The following is a 16653-nucleotide window of genomic DNA, read 5'->3' as shown; positions in this document are numbered from 1 at the left end:
TGTAAGAGAAGAATTAAAACATGGGATCAATAGACCGTTTCCATGATTGCCTTATCGTTCTACCAAAGGTCGCTATGTTTTAACTGGCAGAGATTGAAAGGAAAGATTTCACACATCAGGATAAGGAAAACGACTAAATTGATTTGCGATAAAGCAGCCAAAAATTGAGTGGTAGGCCGTCGTGACAAACTTCATTTTCAGATCCCACCCATAAGAAATGGGAAAGAGAACGCGAGAGAGAGAGATCAGAGGGGGAAACTGGAAAGTAAGTGTGCAAATAAATGTATCCGAAAATGAAATGGAAAGTAACTTAATCAACATTGATCCAACTTAATTTTGCATAGAAACACTACCATTTTACATAGAAAACAACACGAAAATGCCAGTTCTTGCTTTAAATTTAACTGTCAACAGTACAAAGTCCTACTAAACATTATTGCTTGTGGGCTGAATTTCTAAGCCTTCGTTTATAGGCCTTTTGTTCCTGCTGAAGAGCGTCTCTATCTCTTCCAGGGTCTTTCCCTTGGTCTCAGGCAATAGAAAGAAGAAAAACCACCAGGCCACTACAGCTAGTCCTGCAAACATAAAGAATGCACCTCCTATGGTAATTGCTTTATAGATTGAGATAAAGCTCATGGAAACTGTGGCATTCATGAGCCTGTTGACAGCCACACCAATACTGGCCCCTTGTGCCCTTAACTTGAGAGGAAATATCTCAGAACTATAAACCCAGGTGATGGGCCCAAGCCCTATAGAAAAGAAAGCTACGTAAGTATATGTAAATACAATACTTAGACATAATGCCCAGAAAAGCTGCTCCTCGGAGTGCAGCTCTACCATGGTCAAGGCAAATCCTAACCCTGTCAAGGCTACAACCATTCCTCCGACGCTTGTCAATAAAAGACGTCTTCTCCCAACTCTGTCTAGAAAAAATGTTGCTATTAAGATGAACGTTGTTTTAGTAAGACCTACCCCAACTGTGGCAAGCAGAAGCTTGTTCTTGCTGGTGACTCCAGCTTTTTTGAAAATTCTTGGACCATATAAAACAACTGCTTCAATGCCTGTTGCATGCTCAAAGAAATGGATTCCGATAGCCGCAATTAGAATCCAACGTACGGTACGTGTAGGCCTTAACAAAAGATCTTTCCACACGCCTTGACCGTGATGGATACTAGGAGGTTTGACAACATCCTCAATGCAATTTGCATCTATTCCAGCTGCAACTTTTATGTCCTCAAACCGAGATTCAGCTTCTTCTTTCCTGTTGGAAACCAGTAACAGGACTTTCATGGCGTCTCTTAAACGACCTTCTAATACTAACCATCTGGGAGACTCTGGCATTTTCTGTATGCCAAATGCTAAGGCAAGTGAAGGAATAGCTGCAACCCCAAGCATCATCCTCCAGCCAAGTCTCAAGGTCAATTTTCCAAAGAAGTAATTGGATGTGTAGCCAAGTAAGATGCCAAAACTGATGCAAAGCTCAGGTAGAGAAGTCAAGAAACCTCGCGTCGAAGGAGATGAAATCTCTGCTGAGTAAACTGGAGCAATCATAAGGGCAAAGCCCACACCAACCCCAGCAGTACATCTTCCGGTCATTAGGATGGCATAGTTTGGGGCATAACCCATTAAAACTGAACCAAGCAGGAAAATTATTGAGGCTAAGACAATTGTATATCGACGTCCAATATAATCAGATGTTCTTCCTGCTGCCAGAGAACCAACCAGGGCGCATATATTTAGAATTCCGGCCAGGACTTCTACTTGGACGTCACTAATTTTGAGATCCTCCTTTATAAAAATCATGGCTCCACTCATAACTCCAGTATCTGAAAAACAATTGGACAATTACTTTTCGTAATTAGATGAACATGATGGCTATAATGCATGTCAATATAAACTTGGCAATGGAAACTTAAATTGCATCTTGGCTCTAATACGTGTATATGAAGAAGGAGAGATAAGTGGTTACCATAACCAAATATGATGGAGATGATAGATGCAATAAGAGCGCAAGAACAAGCATATTTGTTGAAGCTTGTCTGGTTTTCCACACCCTCGGTTGCCATTGAAGCCTAACTCTCTCTGAGCTTCTTCGTACAAGTTCTTTGTTAATTGTTACATATGACAATAATCTTCCAAAGCTTGACTATACATAGACAAATGAGATGAGATAAAGGGTTTCAACGATATCTGGATCACCTCAAAAGGTAGATATTTAAGGCAAATAGCATGTAATTTTTTAAAAACAGTTTAAACCAAAAAAACACCAAAAAAAAATAATTTTTAAACATCCAGTAAAAAACATTACTTTTCACCAATTCATAGTTTTTAATAAAAATGAAATCGTATTAAGATCATCCTATAAAGCCAATTACCAAATATCTGCAGTTAATTAGGTCAATTTTAAAAGAAATAAATTAATTTGTAATTTGTAATTTGGAAAAGTTGACCAAATTCGGAGGATTGACTTAATTCCATATTTTTATGAAATTTTGGGATATTGTCATTATCTATTGGACTAACCTTTCTTCAGCACTTCTTATTTACTTATTTAATTTGGATAAGAATGCCAAGCAATCTGACCTATATTTTCAACAGATTGATGCCCCATTGACTAAGCATTTCGATTTATTGAGATAACAGATCAACATTGTTGATGCAAAAATTGTTGGATTACATCTTTTATGAGATATTATCCATAAAATAATGCATGCTATTTTTTTTTAATTTATATCTATATATGTAATGAATCTGATCTCTTCATTGTCGGTTCGTGGTTCATTGGTATTTACTTGGCATTCTAATTTTTTGTATTAAAATAGATTGCTTCAAGGTCTAATTATGAATTATGTACTATGATCTCGTGTTTAGTTCAGTTTTACAAACAAAAGGCTTGCTTGACAAATCATTTCATGGAACGAAAGGCGATCCCTGAAACCCAATTTCGTCGTATAGTTGGAATTAGCAAATGGACTTTTTCTTTATATTCCATTTCTGTGAATTTGGCAAGCAGTTTTACAGTCTAATAATACATATACAAGGACGTCACCACTAAGACAGGTGAAATAGCAGTAATGGATTTCACATTAGGAAAATGGAAGGTATCGGTCGTGGGGAGTTTTTTGTGGTGGCAAGTCCAGGTTAAAGTGGTCTCCATATCCCTTTTATACATCGAATGTACAATGCATCCAGCAGAGTCAAAAACCTACTGACCCATATGCCTCAAGTGGGTTGGAAGCTGCAAAATAAATAATTCAAATCCTTCCGGCCAAAAAGTCGCCAGAATCAGGCAAATAGAGATTGGCCAATGCAGCCACAGCCCACTTTGTTATTAATTAGTCAACATTGTCTAGCCGATTATTGGCTGGCTGGTTGACGTGACCAAATTGATCAGAATCAGATCTTCATTTTTTTTTTCTAGAGAAGTAAAAAATGAGTTTACCATATGCGCTTCAAACCTATAGCAGAAGTTCTCGGATGGATCAAGTAACTGCTGTACGCAGAAAAAGAGCTTTAGTCTTCTTCGTGTATAAATAAATTAATATAAACACTTCCATTTCGTTGATAATGAGTTCAGAAGTGATGCTTATTTCGTTCATATGTCAATATGTCATGTTGCAGATTTATGGAAATTTTGTGTTAAAAAATTCAATGTCATGTTCAACACTTTGGCTGTCCCATGCAGGTTTTTGTTAGGATTCGCAAAGTCCTGGTAGGCCAAACCTAAAAGCAGTCAACTTGTAGCAAGCTTGACACTCTTCTTTTCAAACTGTCAATTTGGTTCCATTACATCAGAATCAGACCAAAGGTAGATATTATAATATCTTTCTTTACATCAGACAATAAACAGTAAGGCAAAGCATCTAATATTAGTAAAGTCCAATACAATCCCACCCACCATCTTAGTTTATTTTCATTAGTTAGGGTAGGAGTTTCTCTAATTCCAGACCAAAACAGGATGAAAATATCAAATATCACCAGCCTGCCTGATCTGATAACTTTCTGTCACAGTCACATCTTTGGTACCTTTTTATTGTTCAAATTAGTGTATGAAAGTGGGCGAGTATACTGGCTTTTCCGAAGACCTAAACTTACCTGAAAAAAGGACCTGTTGCTTTCAACTTTCAACTAATAGGGGAAGATTTTCGTGTATTTTGCGCGTTAAAGTTTTTGCCAGCAAATGTTACGGACAGAATCTTAGCTGATCTTTGGAATATTTTGTAGCCTAAAATAAGAACCACCCTATTATGAGCCTGCAATGTAACTTTTTTACTTTGAAACTGTTTGAAATTGATTGAAACTAATAGTTCCATGAACTAAATGAGATCTATCAGGAACAATATAATACTAGATGTCTAAGTTAATTATTGATTCTTTGATTGAGAACCTGATTAAATAACTTTACTAATGTTTAGATTATTGTGCCTAGTGAACCTGCAATTCATTTTGCTGTGCTTAATATAGACTGCTTCGTTGCCCATCCCTTTCAGTTTATGGCCCAATTGATAATCAAAATTTCAAGTTTAGGCCTTGCAATATATTTATGGAGCCTGTGGAGAAGACTGGGGCTGCCACTTTCTTGGACAGAAAAGATGGACCAAACAATATCAATCCATGAACTAGCAACAATATTAGCCAATTGTCTACTGACTTGTGTATCAGACTATGACACAGTCTGAGCAGACCCCATGATCACTTGAACCCAAGTCTTAAGTCTCAAATCTCAATAGTCTTAGTGGGGCTTGAAGTCTTTAACCATTTAGCCTAATTCCCAGGAACAGCCAGTTACAAGGCCAGAGGTCACTTCAGAAATAGAGCCATCTTAACCCAAGAATCCAGGATCCGTCTGTTAGAGAGCCCAACTAAAATGGCCTTTTTATAGATTAACGTTCGAAATTTCAAAACACTCAAAAAACCGACAATTTGAGACTTGGGGAGTGGCGCAAACAGACTCTGGTCTCAGATGAGGGTTAAGGTCTGACCAGTTTGGGGAGCCCAGGGAAGCAATCATGTTGGAGACAATTGAGTGCAAAAGAAGCTTCAAAAATGATCCATGTCCCTTTAAAAGTTAATAAAGGAAAAAATATTTGGATGATTTTGTTTCCTTGGATCCCCACCACGTGCTAGAGGAGGAGCTTCTTCGTATTGACTTTCTTAGAGTCTACTTTGTGCCCCAGAGACTTATTTATATTAACAACCCTTTACAATACAAAAGATAGGCCCCCCCAACCTTTTCCCCTGTTGCACGCGTTTACTCTTCCTTACTTCATTTCGTATGTATAAAAAAACCCAGTACTATCAACTTCGAAAGGACAACACTTGCTTACAAGTTGCTTTAATTTAAGTGTATTTCTTTTCTTTTGGACTATGTGAAGCCTAAACCGCTAGCAGTGAAAATTTTTACCCATCATTCAAGAACAATAACTTTATGAGGTGGCGATTATACCAAGGGTTTATATGATTGGAGCTTCAGGCAGCTCCCATTAGGCTCCTCTGCCGCCTATGGAGAACTTATATCATAATTCAAGCAAACCAACTTTAATAAAAGGATAATAAAGTGCGTCCCGAAGACTTTTAATTCAAGCATAGCAATGAAAAATGACAGTGGTACAGCAGTAAATGAACCCGATCGAGCTGAAATGCTCACTAAGGACGAGCTTCAGGGGTTGGTTATTTGGTTGAGATGTAGAAATTAGATGGATACACGTACTTGATCCTTTTAGCAAGGCAGGCGATGGCCTATGAGCACTACTTTTGATGAGAACGACTTATCGAATCCTAACATTTTGCAGTGATCGCCATAATTGCTATTGATTAGGTTACCCCATGGCAGTGTGATGACCCTCCTGGCCCTGGATCGTCTTTTTTGCTTTATCACCTGGTACTCTATTCACCATTTGAAAAGAAAAAGGGAAAACAAAAAATTTGCTGTGATGAACATGGCTGCTATTGATCAGTTACTATCAAAGTGGGGGAGAGTAGCTCTAGTCCCTTGAAAACATGGTGATCATAAGCTCAATAACTCAAGATTAGTCAACATGTAGTTACAATAATCCTTTCTTTAATGATATATAAAATTATTGCTTGTGATTGGTGAATCTCCTACATATATCAACTTGAAAAAATAACTTTTTTTTAATCAATTAAACCACGGTCTTCCAAGATAGCGTGGAAAGGTGAGCAAAACAAGCTGTGCAGATTGATTATTGCTTCAACATGACATTAACACTCGCTGGTTTTTGTAGTTTCCCTACGGCAAAAGAAGCTGTAGCACTCCAAGTTCATTTATTTCACTTCCTGTAGCAGATGACGGAAACCAATAAATTTGCCATTCCCTTTTTTTTTTTTTAACAAACAAAAAGCCAAAGAAACCCCGGATCTTCATTCTTCCCTATGTATATATAAGCCTAACTCTCTCAGACAACATGTCTTGGTCTTGGACAATGCATATCGCTTCAAGACAAATCTAAACAGAAATCGACCAAAAAATATGGCGAAGCGTTTCAAGCTTAAGATATCCCGCGTCTTCCCTTCATTCCAATCTTGCCGTTCAAAAGACCCTTCTGATCTCCCATCAAATCCTGTCCCTTCAGTGTTCAGAGTTTCTTCAGGCAATCCCAACCATGTCACCCTCCATTTACCCCCATCCTCACAACCAACCTTAAAGCTGCCTCATTATTCCTCCCTCAAACGCCACGTTTCTTCAGCGTTCTCGTCAATCGGCTGTGGCCTCGGATCAAGATCATCCGCACAGTACTACTCTGAAACTGACTGCAGTGAATCGCCACCGCCACCAACACCGGAGTTTCACTGGGAAAAAGAAGACAGATGGCACGTTATCGCCAAAGTTTACGACGATGACGAGACCCCTCGTCGCAAAATCTACAATACCTCCGAAAATGACGACGACTTGTTTCCTCCTCCACCGCCTCCCAACACGGAGAAGAAAAAACGACGATACAAGAAGAAGAGAACTACGCAAAAAATCCGTATAAGCACCTCATCAGCCGACAGCGGATTGTTTAGCAGCGAAAGTTTTGACGACGATGACATTAACGACGAAGAAACAGAGACCCTAGTCTCGTCGTCTAGGAGCTTATCCGCGGATTCCTCTTCAGAGTTCAAAGCAAACTCAGAAACCAAACTCGAAACGATGCCTACGAGGCATAAAAAGAATAAGAAAAAAAAGAAAGTTAAGAAGGCAAAAAGGTACGCTGTGAAAGAGAGGAATGTGATGGTGAGATTATCGTCGTCAGAGAGCGAATCACCGGCAAGGTTGTCGAGTTTTTTGCAACGGATGATACCGTGCACGGTGGATGGGAAAGTAAGGGAGAGTTTTGCTGTGGTGAAGAAATCGGAGGACCCATACGAGGATTTTAAGAAGTCGATGATGGAGATGATATTGCAGAAGCAAATGTTTGAAGACAAAGACTTGGAACAGCTCTTGCATTGTTTCTTGTCTTTGAATTCAAGGCATCATCATGGGATTATAGTCCAGGCTTTTGTTGAGATTTGGGAGGCTTTGTTTTCTCGTAGATCGACCAGTTTTCGACTTTCATGTGCTCTTAAATCTTAATATCAATGAATATGTGAATTCATTCAGATCCATTTGACCTTCAATCAAGCGCAAAGGCAGTTTCTCGGTCCTTATATCATGCAATCAACCACAAAATTTACATGTATGAATTTCAAGTTGGCTGCCAAATGTAAGAAAATGTGTCCATACCTAAGAGCTATGCCAAAGTTAGTGCTGTCTTTGCATGCGGGCGAGGCCTGCAATGCCCTTTGCTGTCTTGTATTTATTGCATTTTACTTTTTAATTTCACCTGCCTTCAATGCTTCCTTCCATTTGCACCTTCTAACTTGCAGGCTTTAGTTTTTACATTTTTGCAGAAACATTCTGTTTGAAAAAAGAGATTGAACCCAAATATGAGCCCCGAAAGGGTTGAGGTGGCGAGAACTAGGGGTTAAACAAACCGAGTGGAATTAATGTAACGGAAACTCAGTTCGATTTAAAATAAAAATTAAGCTATTCAATTTTGTTTTATTAAACTCATTTAATAAAAATATATTTTGAGTTTCATATTCGATTATGTGTGTAAATTGGAATTTAAATTAAATTTATATATAAAAATAAAATAATAAAAATATATCAAAATTTAAAATTTTGATTAAATTTGTTAATTTATTTAAATTTGAATAGATTAATAAATTAAATTGTTCAAATTTAAAGTTAATTTACATTTTATTTAAATAAAATTTAAATAATTTTATAAATATTAATACATCATTTATATTTTATCGAAATTTTCAGGAGGATTCGATCAATTTCCGCACGGTGAAAAAAAAAAGGAAAAATGAAAAGGTGCTCCACAGCTAATAAACAAGTGATGCATAATTATTATTATTGACCAAAACTGGATTGGCTAATGATTAAAAAACAGTCCAGGAAATGATACATGTTGCTTAAATTTGGACATTGATGCCATCAATCTCCATCGTCTCCGCTTTGCACGGCGATTATTCCCTTGCACATGTTTTTTTGTTTTTGTTTCTAACTGATCAACCACTTGTTTCACTCTTAAATCTTAATTGGCTGAGACCAAGCTATCACTCTTTAGGACAAAGTGCCCCAAAACCAGAGAATGAAGGACTTGGATTGGACCCTCATTCTTTATTTGACATATTAATATATTATTAATTGGCTAGAAAATTGAAAATCATTTGGTTAATGTCCCATAATCATGAAAAATGATGTGTAGAAGATCAAGACTTCATTTGTCTTTCTTCTTTGCAGTCTAATTGTACATTAGACTCTTGATTAAGAAAAATATTGTTTAATTATCAAAGTAGGCTTGGGCTTTGAACTGCCCTCTGCTGCTGCAAGTGCATATCAATGTCTATTGATGATCAATCACCGCTTATTATCTCTGTTGAGATAGGGAGTGAAGGTGAGACCAAAAACATTTTTTTTTGCCAGTAAAAAATTTAAGAGCACGAAAAATTATATCATTTTTAAAATTAGTGTAAACTGTTAATGTGTCAATCAATCTTAGAAAAATTTTTGAAAATTTGTTATAATATATTGATAAAATTTTAAATTTAAATTTATAAAATATTTTTTACGAAGTAAAATTATAAAAAATTTGAATCAAAATAAATAATATATCATATTTAATGTAAATCTCTAAAATTAATTTAAAAAATTTTTACTAATTTCTAAAAATTTTTTAAATTTATAAATCATTTATTAGTAAAAAATTATAACAAATTAAATTTAAATATTTTATATTAAAAAATTTTACATTTTAACCACTTGCGTCACGGACCCAATACTTCAGTAAAAGCGAAAGTATATGCAGTTTAACTAAGCTGGTGGTTTGATTGGGTCAGTTGAGTTTCGTAAATGACACGCCATTGCCATAGCTTCAGAAAACCCATTTTAACTGCCAGTAAAGGATTATGTCAATAAAGAAGAGCATACACGGTATCAGAGATTCCTTACCAACCTAAAGAAACTGAGGAAGATGCCCGCTTCTTCCCATAAAAATTAAAAAAAAAAGAAAATTACTTTTTACTCTTTGGGCAGCTTGAGATTTGATCTTTCGAATCTCCGATATATCCGACATATATCGAGTTTCCAAGCACGCTGGCTCACCCTTTTTACTGTTTAGTGTTTAATCCCGTCGTGTTGCTGTGACTCAGTAGTAACGGAAGCTCACGGCTGATTCGACGTTGGAATTTCCTAATTTTTTTAACCTTGGGATTTGAGATTAGAATTAGAATTACATGGAGATCTGTTTTGTTTATTACGGTTAAATTTTGAGTAATATAAAATATTAAAAAAATTATATTGATACATTATTAATATATTTTTATATATTATTAATAAATTAAATAATAATAATTTATTAATAAATAAATATTAATTTTTAAAATAAATAGCACAAATTAAACTAATTTATTCATTAATAAAATATTATTATCTTATTCATTTTATTAATAAATTATCATAATTTAATTAATTGATAATATATAAAATTTATATATTGATAATATATTAAATATAAATTTACATTAAAATTGATATATTCGGATAATATTTTATATAAAAATATAAAATATATATTTATTAATTTTATTAAATTTATATATAATTATTATTGAAAATTTTAGATCATAATATTTTTATTTTTTTATAATAACACATCATCATCATCATATCTGTCTCATCTTTTTTTGAAATGTTTAAATTAGATTAGACCCAGCAGAAATAACCAATTCGCATACATTGTTTAGGCTCAATACGAGTTAATGGCTTTCTAGCCCAACTTTTAGGCCAGCAAGTTTACCTACATATTTTGCAGGACTCAATCGACTATTCCATCACTTTTACAACTCGTAGCTCATTGAAAAGCTGAGTCAATCTACGAAACTCGCATTAAGACATTGTATTAACAGTGAGGAATACGCAGTTATGGAAGAAGTTAGATTTTAGGTCTTCATACAGCAATAGAGAACAATTCATATCATCATTTGTATTACCATGAGAAACAAAATGCATTACAATTAGTGAATAAAGAGAAAACAGACTGATCTTCAACTTGCAGATGGAGGTGGGGGAGGGGGTGGCATTGACATTTGTGGCATAGGGGGCCTTCCACCCATTTGCTGTGGTGGTGGTGGTGGTGGGGGCCAAACAGGTGGTGTTCCCATTCCCATAGGTGGGGGAGGCCTTGAAAGAGCTGAATGTGGAGGTGGTGGTGGCATGTTTGGTGGAGGTGGTCTGAATTGCATAGGCGGAGGCATGACTGGAGGCGGAATTGGTTGAACTGGTTGCTGTGGTTGACCCTGCCAAGGCGCTTGTCCTGCAAGCTGCATTGGTGGGAAGGGTACACTTTGAGGTGGTGGAGGACGAACTACTGGCATTGGGCCAGGAGGAATAGTACCATTTGCAAAAGGTCGTGGAGGCACTGGTGCTCCTAGAGCACCATTGGCCTGGGAACCAGAGGGGAGTGTTGGAGGTCCGCTTGCGAACAAGGTATGGGGCCTGCTCTTCTGGGCATTTGGATTGCTTGCAGCCAATACCCTCTCTATATAAGAGAATGAAGAAAAAAATTTCAAAATCTACATATCGATCTATTGGGAAAAGGCCATCAAAAAAGGAAAAATGACGAAGGGGGAAGGCGTGGGGGTGGAAAAACTCACCAGCTGGGGTGCCATGGCGCTCCCCTTTGGTGTCTTTCTTGTATGCATAAGAAACCGTTATTTGACGATTACAGAGGTATTGGCCATTCATTGCCTGCAACATCAAAGAGTAAAAGTGAACACATTTTGCAAGATAGATGAAACAAAATCAAAGGTTTTTAGACTGTCACATCACATATTGAACCAGGGATGCACTGACAACAGCAATAATTAATTCCAATTAGCAAATAACTTTGTCAACGATATCAAGTTCTTCTAAATTTTTAAAAACTAACACCAAGAAACCAACTAATTACTGAAGTTTTGCCAAACAATTGAAGCCAGAATGTAAACAATGATGTTACTTTGAAACTCACAATAATACCAAAAAAACAAAATCAAAGTTTCATCCAAATGTCTTAGCAATGCTTGGGGGTTAAACTCTTTAATCTTTTCTTAATGTTTTCTTGATGTTGTATGTTGGTAGGAGTTAGTTATTGAGAACTGTTAATTCCCTGTTCGCTTGAAATCACATAGCGTCGGCAGGAACTGTTGCTATGTAACACTTTTCAACTGCTTCTTGGATAAATAGAAACCAATTCCTTGTCCAAAAAAAAAATGTTCACGTGATGGAATCATGGAATCTTAAAAACAGTTCAAGCTAATGCAAGTGGCAATGTAGACATACCTCAATAGCAGCATCAGACGCCTCAAATGAATCATAGCTGATGAATCCAAAACCACGTGAATTTCCGGACTCAGGATCTCTCATTATCTGATGTCAGAAAGTGGTAAACATCAGAACCCACTTGAAATTTTGGAGAACAAACAATATTGTGAAAAGAAATTAACTATTTTAAATATATAGTCAACTTCTTATTCACTTTCTGAACCCACCATAAATGCCTTTCAAGAGATGAGCAGAATGAGACTACAAGATAATATTAGTTTCCATATCATTCGGTTCTCCAGAAACAAAAATAAAGAATATGAGCATTCTGGTCCATCTAATAGATTACATCATTCCATGACAATGCAAATATATTCAAAACCAACACTAAGGAAATCTGGTTGCTCATAACATACATGGTCCACCCTACTCAGTCAATCTCACTGGTTTCCACTTCATCTCAACATCAATCACCAATAAAATTATAATGGCAAAGGTTTAAGTTCAACTGTTCATCTACAAGCTTCAACACTCTTTTAACACTGGTGCAATGGTTGATTAAATTATAAATGACATCAAGAGATAACAAAGTATCAAAAACTAAAAAAGCAAAAGTAGTCATGCTTTCATATACGGAGAAAGCATAGCTCATTAATCTATGGCATACCATCATATAAAATGAAAATAAGAAATTAGAAAGTCAGTACCTTAGGATTTGTCACAATGACTCCAAATGCACTGAAAGTATCATACAAAAGTTTCTCATCCACATCCTGAAATTATAACCAGATAATCACAAATTAAAACAGGAAATGTAGCACTTGATGGCATCTCCAAGCTTCTAACGATATGGTAATACTTACGGCGTCAAGGTTCCCAATAAAAAGGTTTGCACCGACATCTAAGCTCTTTTTATCTTGAGACGCCTGAAATCAATTAAAACAAAAAAAACCATAGAAAAAAAGATTCTTTAAATGCAATACTATTCCCACTTCCAATGTAACCAAAGTCAAATTTCATACCTTATTTACGCGTATCGGCTTGCCATAAAGCTTAATCATGTTAAGCACCTTAATGGCCTAAATTTCAAACAAATAAACCTAATTATTCAAAAAGAATAAGAAAACAAAAAGGAACCCAATGGCCACAGTCCATGAAGGAAGAAGACTTACATAGTCAGCATCTTCTTCGCTTCGGAACTCTACGAACCCATATCCTTGATGCAAATTTGTCACTCTATCTTTCGGTACATAAACATTAACTGAAACAAATAAAAAAAAAAGCAATGCATTTCAATTAATTTGATTAAAACGTCAATAATATGACTTGTTCGAAAAAATGTCTGAATCAAAATTGAACTTCAGTAGCTTAAAGGTGAAATAAAATTGATGAACGTAAGATTATTGAACGTACCAACAGGACCAGCTTGAACGAATAACTCCCACAATAACTCCTCAGATACTTGAGGATCGAGATTGCCGACGTAAGCAGTGGCGTCTTGGTTCCTCTCAGCGGAATGTTGACCAAGCAAGTTGGCTCCAACTCCTGGAGCGATTCGCGTCGTCATTTGCTTTGCTCTTTGCTATTCTTCCCGTTGCTTTAGTTGATGCTTTGGGTAGTTTCCTAAAACCCTGGTTATGCTCTATCGCGTTTTCTGGTTTCTGACCTAGAATTAGAAAGAAAGGTTAAGTAATGGGCTGCGTTTCGCAATGGAGTCCATTCCCCATCGTTTGAGGCGATTTCTAGCTTTCGACTCCTGATCTTGGCCCATTTAATAGATAGTGGGCTTTTCTGTTCTCAATTGGTTGGGCCATGTACCAATGTTCATCATTATAGGCAAAAAAAACAAAAAAAAAAACCTTTTTGTTTAGTAGGTACTGGTTAGTGGTAGGAATGCAATGGATAGCGTATGAGGTGCATAAAGTATTTTTTATTTTCAAATTTTTATATTATAATTATTTTCATATTTATATTTAACGAGTATTTTAAATTTATCCTCATTTTTATCTCTATTTCTGTTAGTATTTAATGGATATGAATAATTTCATTCCCGTAGCTTTAAAAAATAAATAAAAATTAAAATATATTTATATAATTTTTAAAATGTTTTAAAATCCTTAACCCTAAAATTTTTTTAAAATTTTTATATTGCATATTTATATAATTTTTTAATAAAAATATCAATGTGTATTTTAAATAGAAATATATTAATTCAAATCAATCTAAAATAATAATTTATATTATTTAATAAAAATTTATTTTATATATATATATATATATATATCTAGAGTATGGGCATGGGTATGGGCCAGAGCTATATTATTTGACCTTATTATTGTATCTAATAAAAAATTTTATTATTGTATCTAATAAAAAATTTAAAATCATATTCATCTATATTCTCACAATGAAATACATATTCTGACTCCCATTCGAAAAAATAAATAAGATTACTCATTGGGTATGAATAAAATTGATATCTCTAGTTTGCAGTGTAATAATTGTAAAACTATACGATATAGTTTTATTATTTATTATGCATTTGTTTCTTAAATTGATTTTGCTTTATAAGCTCCACATGAAATCAAAATTACCAAGTATAGTCTTGGAAATTAGCCAAATGTTCTTCATAAGTAAAAGCAACAGCAACCAAACCTTAGCCGTCAACAAATATAACCTTTGTGGAAATTCTGATCAGTGCTTCAGGGAACATGTAAAATCAGCCTTTAATTGGTTTCAGAGCAGAAATTTTCAGTTAGTGTTGAAGAGGATGCTGAGGTCCTTCAGCAGTAAGAGCTTAGGACAACCAGATTGAAAATAGCAAGCAACAGTTTGAAAATGAGGGTAGAAAAACGTTGAATGTTATGGATAAAATAATTGAACACAAGGGTTCACTGAAGAAGAGAATTGTAGATTATTAGAATGTTTTTTCCTTCCAAAACAAGTAGACCAATAAAACAAACAAATAGCAAAATGTAACATCAATCCTTGCAATTAAAGCAGGATAGATATTTGAAAAACTATATGAAACTAAAAAATATCATCATTCAAGCTTCAGTGGCAGCTTCACATGAAACTAACATAGCTAATTGCATAATTCATCACAAGCCAAAAAACAGTCTCAGCTGCAGAAGAAGTGAAAGCAGCTAACTCAACCACCAGCAAAAGACAGTTAAATCTCACTTTCTAACCTGTGGACTCTTTAGCCTCTTAAGCTTCACCACTACCAGGATTACTAGAAACCAAACCAAGTTCCACCTCAAGCTTCTTCCATGCATTCAAAAAGTTAGGAGGAAACTTCTTCTTTACCGTCCTGATCAACCCCTTTGCCTCCTTGATCTTCTTGTTCTTCACCAACCCCTCCACCAAATGCTTCAACGTATTAAAATCTGGGATCTTATGCAATCTCACACTTTCTTTAAACACCTTATAACCTTGCTCATACAAGCCATTCAAACATAAATAGAACACCAAAGTCCTAAAAGTTGCTGCATTGGGATTACACCCATTACCTTCCAATCCTTCGTAAACCTTCTTAGCTTCATCCAACATCCCATTCTTACAATAACAAGTCATCAGATAATTATAACTAATGGTATCAGGTTTCAGTCCCATGGTACTCATCTCGTCAATCAATTCCCTCACTTTCTCCGGCTCGCCGCCTTGAAAATTCATAATCCTAACATTGTAAGAAGCAACATCTAATTCACAACCATTCTTCATCATCTCACTCCACAGCTTCTCGGCCTCTTCTTCTTTTCCCTTCTTATACAAAGCATTTAAAATAGTTGTAAGAGTAACTGCATTTACCTCCACGCTTTTCCTTTCCATTTCTCTTAAAACCTCAATCCCTTTCTCGGCATGACCGGCCTCGCAATAAGATTTGATTAGAATCCCATAGGAAACTTTGTCCGGTGAGACACCACTATATTTCTTGGGAATTTCATCGAACAATTGGGGGACTTTATCGAATTGCCTTGACTGATTGCAAGCAGAGAGTAAGGAGTTGAAAGAAATGCTTGATCTCGGGGTACCAAATTGGTCCATCTGATGGAAAGTTTTAATGGCATGATCTAGCATGCCAGCGATACCATAGGATCTGATGAGAGTAGAGAGGAAGGGTTCCTCAGAAATCTTGGGGTCGGTTTTATGGGACTCGACTAAGGATTCGATGTCGGAGAAACGGCGGGACTTGGCGAGGCGGCGGACAGTGAGGTCTTGAGCGTAGCGGGAAGATGAAGGGGAAGAGTAGTGTTTGGAGACCGAAGAGTAGATTTCCAGGGCTTTGTCAGGGTCGTATTCAGTGCGGAGTTTGCTTTTGGCTTTGGAAATCGAAATGGAGGATGAAGAAGAAGAAGTAGTTGCGGTGGCAGCGGTCGAAAGGTGGCGTAGGTGGCGGAGACGGAGAGGAATAGAAGATGACATCTTCTTGGAGGGAAGCTTCGGGGGTTTCGTTAGGGTTTTAGGGTGGGCTAGGAAACGAGGGCAGCTGGAGTAAATGGTCAAGTGAGAATTAAAAGGGTTTTAGAGGAATTGGCCAATTGGGGTTAACACGTGTTATATATTGGTTGAGTGTTTTTTTCACAAAAATATTTTAATTTATTACTATGTATAAAAAAATATTTTTAACCCTTTATATCAATTGTATGCTTACAAAAAGAATTAATTATTATATTTGTAAAGTGAATTAATTCATTTTTAAATTTTATAATAAATATATAAAGAAATAATTTTCTTCTCAAAATCTTAAGATGGTTCCAACTTCTAACACTCATTAAACCTTTTATTAAACCTTT

The 16653-nt window shown here is 35.8% G+C and overlaps 4 protein-coding genes across 4 annotated transcripts; 1 reads left to right on the top strand and 3 right to left on the bottom strand.

Annotated features, from left to right (window-relative positions):
- Positions 1 to 294: 294 nt before the first annotated feature.
- On the bottom strand, positions 295 to 2202 carry LOC111317171 (putative polyol transporter 6). The gene is made up of 2 exons (XM_022919566.2): positions 1970 to 2202; positions 295 to 1826 (listed from the first exon to the last, which is right to left on the bottom strand). Exons 1-2 carry the CDS (start codon positions 2064 to 2066, stop codon positions 427 to 429), a joined length of 1497 nt encoding a protein of 498 aa, XP_022775301.2. The 5' UTR covers positions 2067 to 2202; the 3' UTR covers positions 295 to 426.
- Positions 2203 to 6181: 3979 nt separating this feature from the next.
- OFP7 (ovate family protein 7) lies at positions 6182 to 7860 on the top strand. Its single transcript, XM_089753737.1, has one exon. It carries the CDS (start codon positions 6491 to 6493, stop codon positions 7574 to 7576), a length of 1086 nt encoding a protein of 361 aa, XP_089609863.1. The 5' UTR covers positions 6182 to 6490; the 3' UTR covers positions 7577 to 7860.
- Positions 7861 to 10406: 2546 nt separating this feature from the next.
- On the bottom strand, positions 10407 to 13568 carry LOC111316233 (uncharacterized). Its single transcript, XM_022918249.2, has 8 exons — positions 13271 to 13568; positions 13030 to 13118; positions 12880 to 12936; positions 12721 to 12783; positions 12565 to 12630; positions 11876 to 11962; positions 11209 to 11302; positions 10407 to 11093 (listed from the first exon to the last, which is right to left on the bottom strand). The coding sequence occupies exons 1-8, from the start codon at positions 13422 to 13424 to the stop codon at positions 10600 to 10602; spliced, it is 1104 nt and encodes a 367-aa protein (XP_022773984.2). The 5' UTR covers positions 13425 to 13568; the 3' UTR covers positions 10407 to 10599.
- Positions 13569 to 14747: 1179 nt separating this feature from the next.
- On the bottom strand, positions 14748 to 16580 carry LOC111317167 (small ribosomal subunit protein mL103 (rPPR7)-like). The gene has a single exon (XM_022919563.2). It carries the CDS (start codon positions 16280 to 16282, stop codon positions 15068 to 15070), a length of 1215 nt encoding a protein of 404 aa, XP_022775298.1. The 5' UTR covers positions 16283 to 16580; the 3' UTR covers positions 14748 to 15067.
- Between the last annotated feature and the right edge of the window lie 73 nt (positions 16581 to 16653).

Source organism: Durio zibethinus, chromosome 24 (genome assembly GCF_047325235.1).
Source record: "Durio zibethinus cultivar Kanyao isolate XHJ-2024 chromosome 24, ASM4732523v1, whole genome shotgun sequence".
Lineage (NCBI taxonomy): Eukaryota > Viridiplantae > Streptophyta > Magnoliopsida > Malvales > Malvaceae > Durio > Durio zibethinus.
The sequence above is the reverse complement of the archived record's forward strand: the minus strand, read 5'-3'. Positions and strand labels throughout refer to the sequence as shown.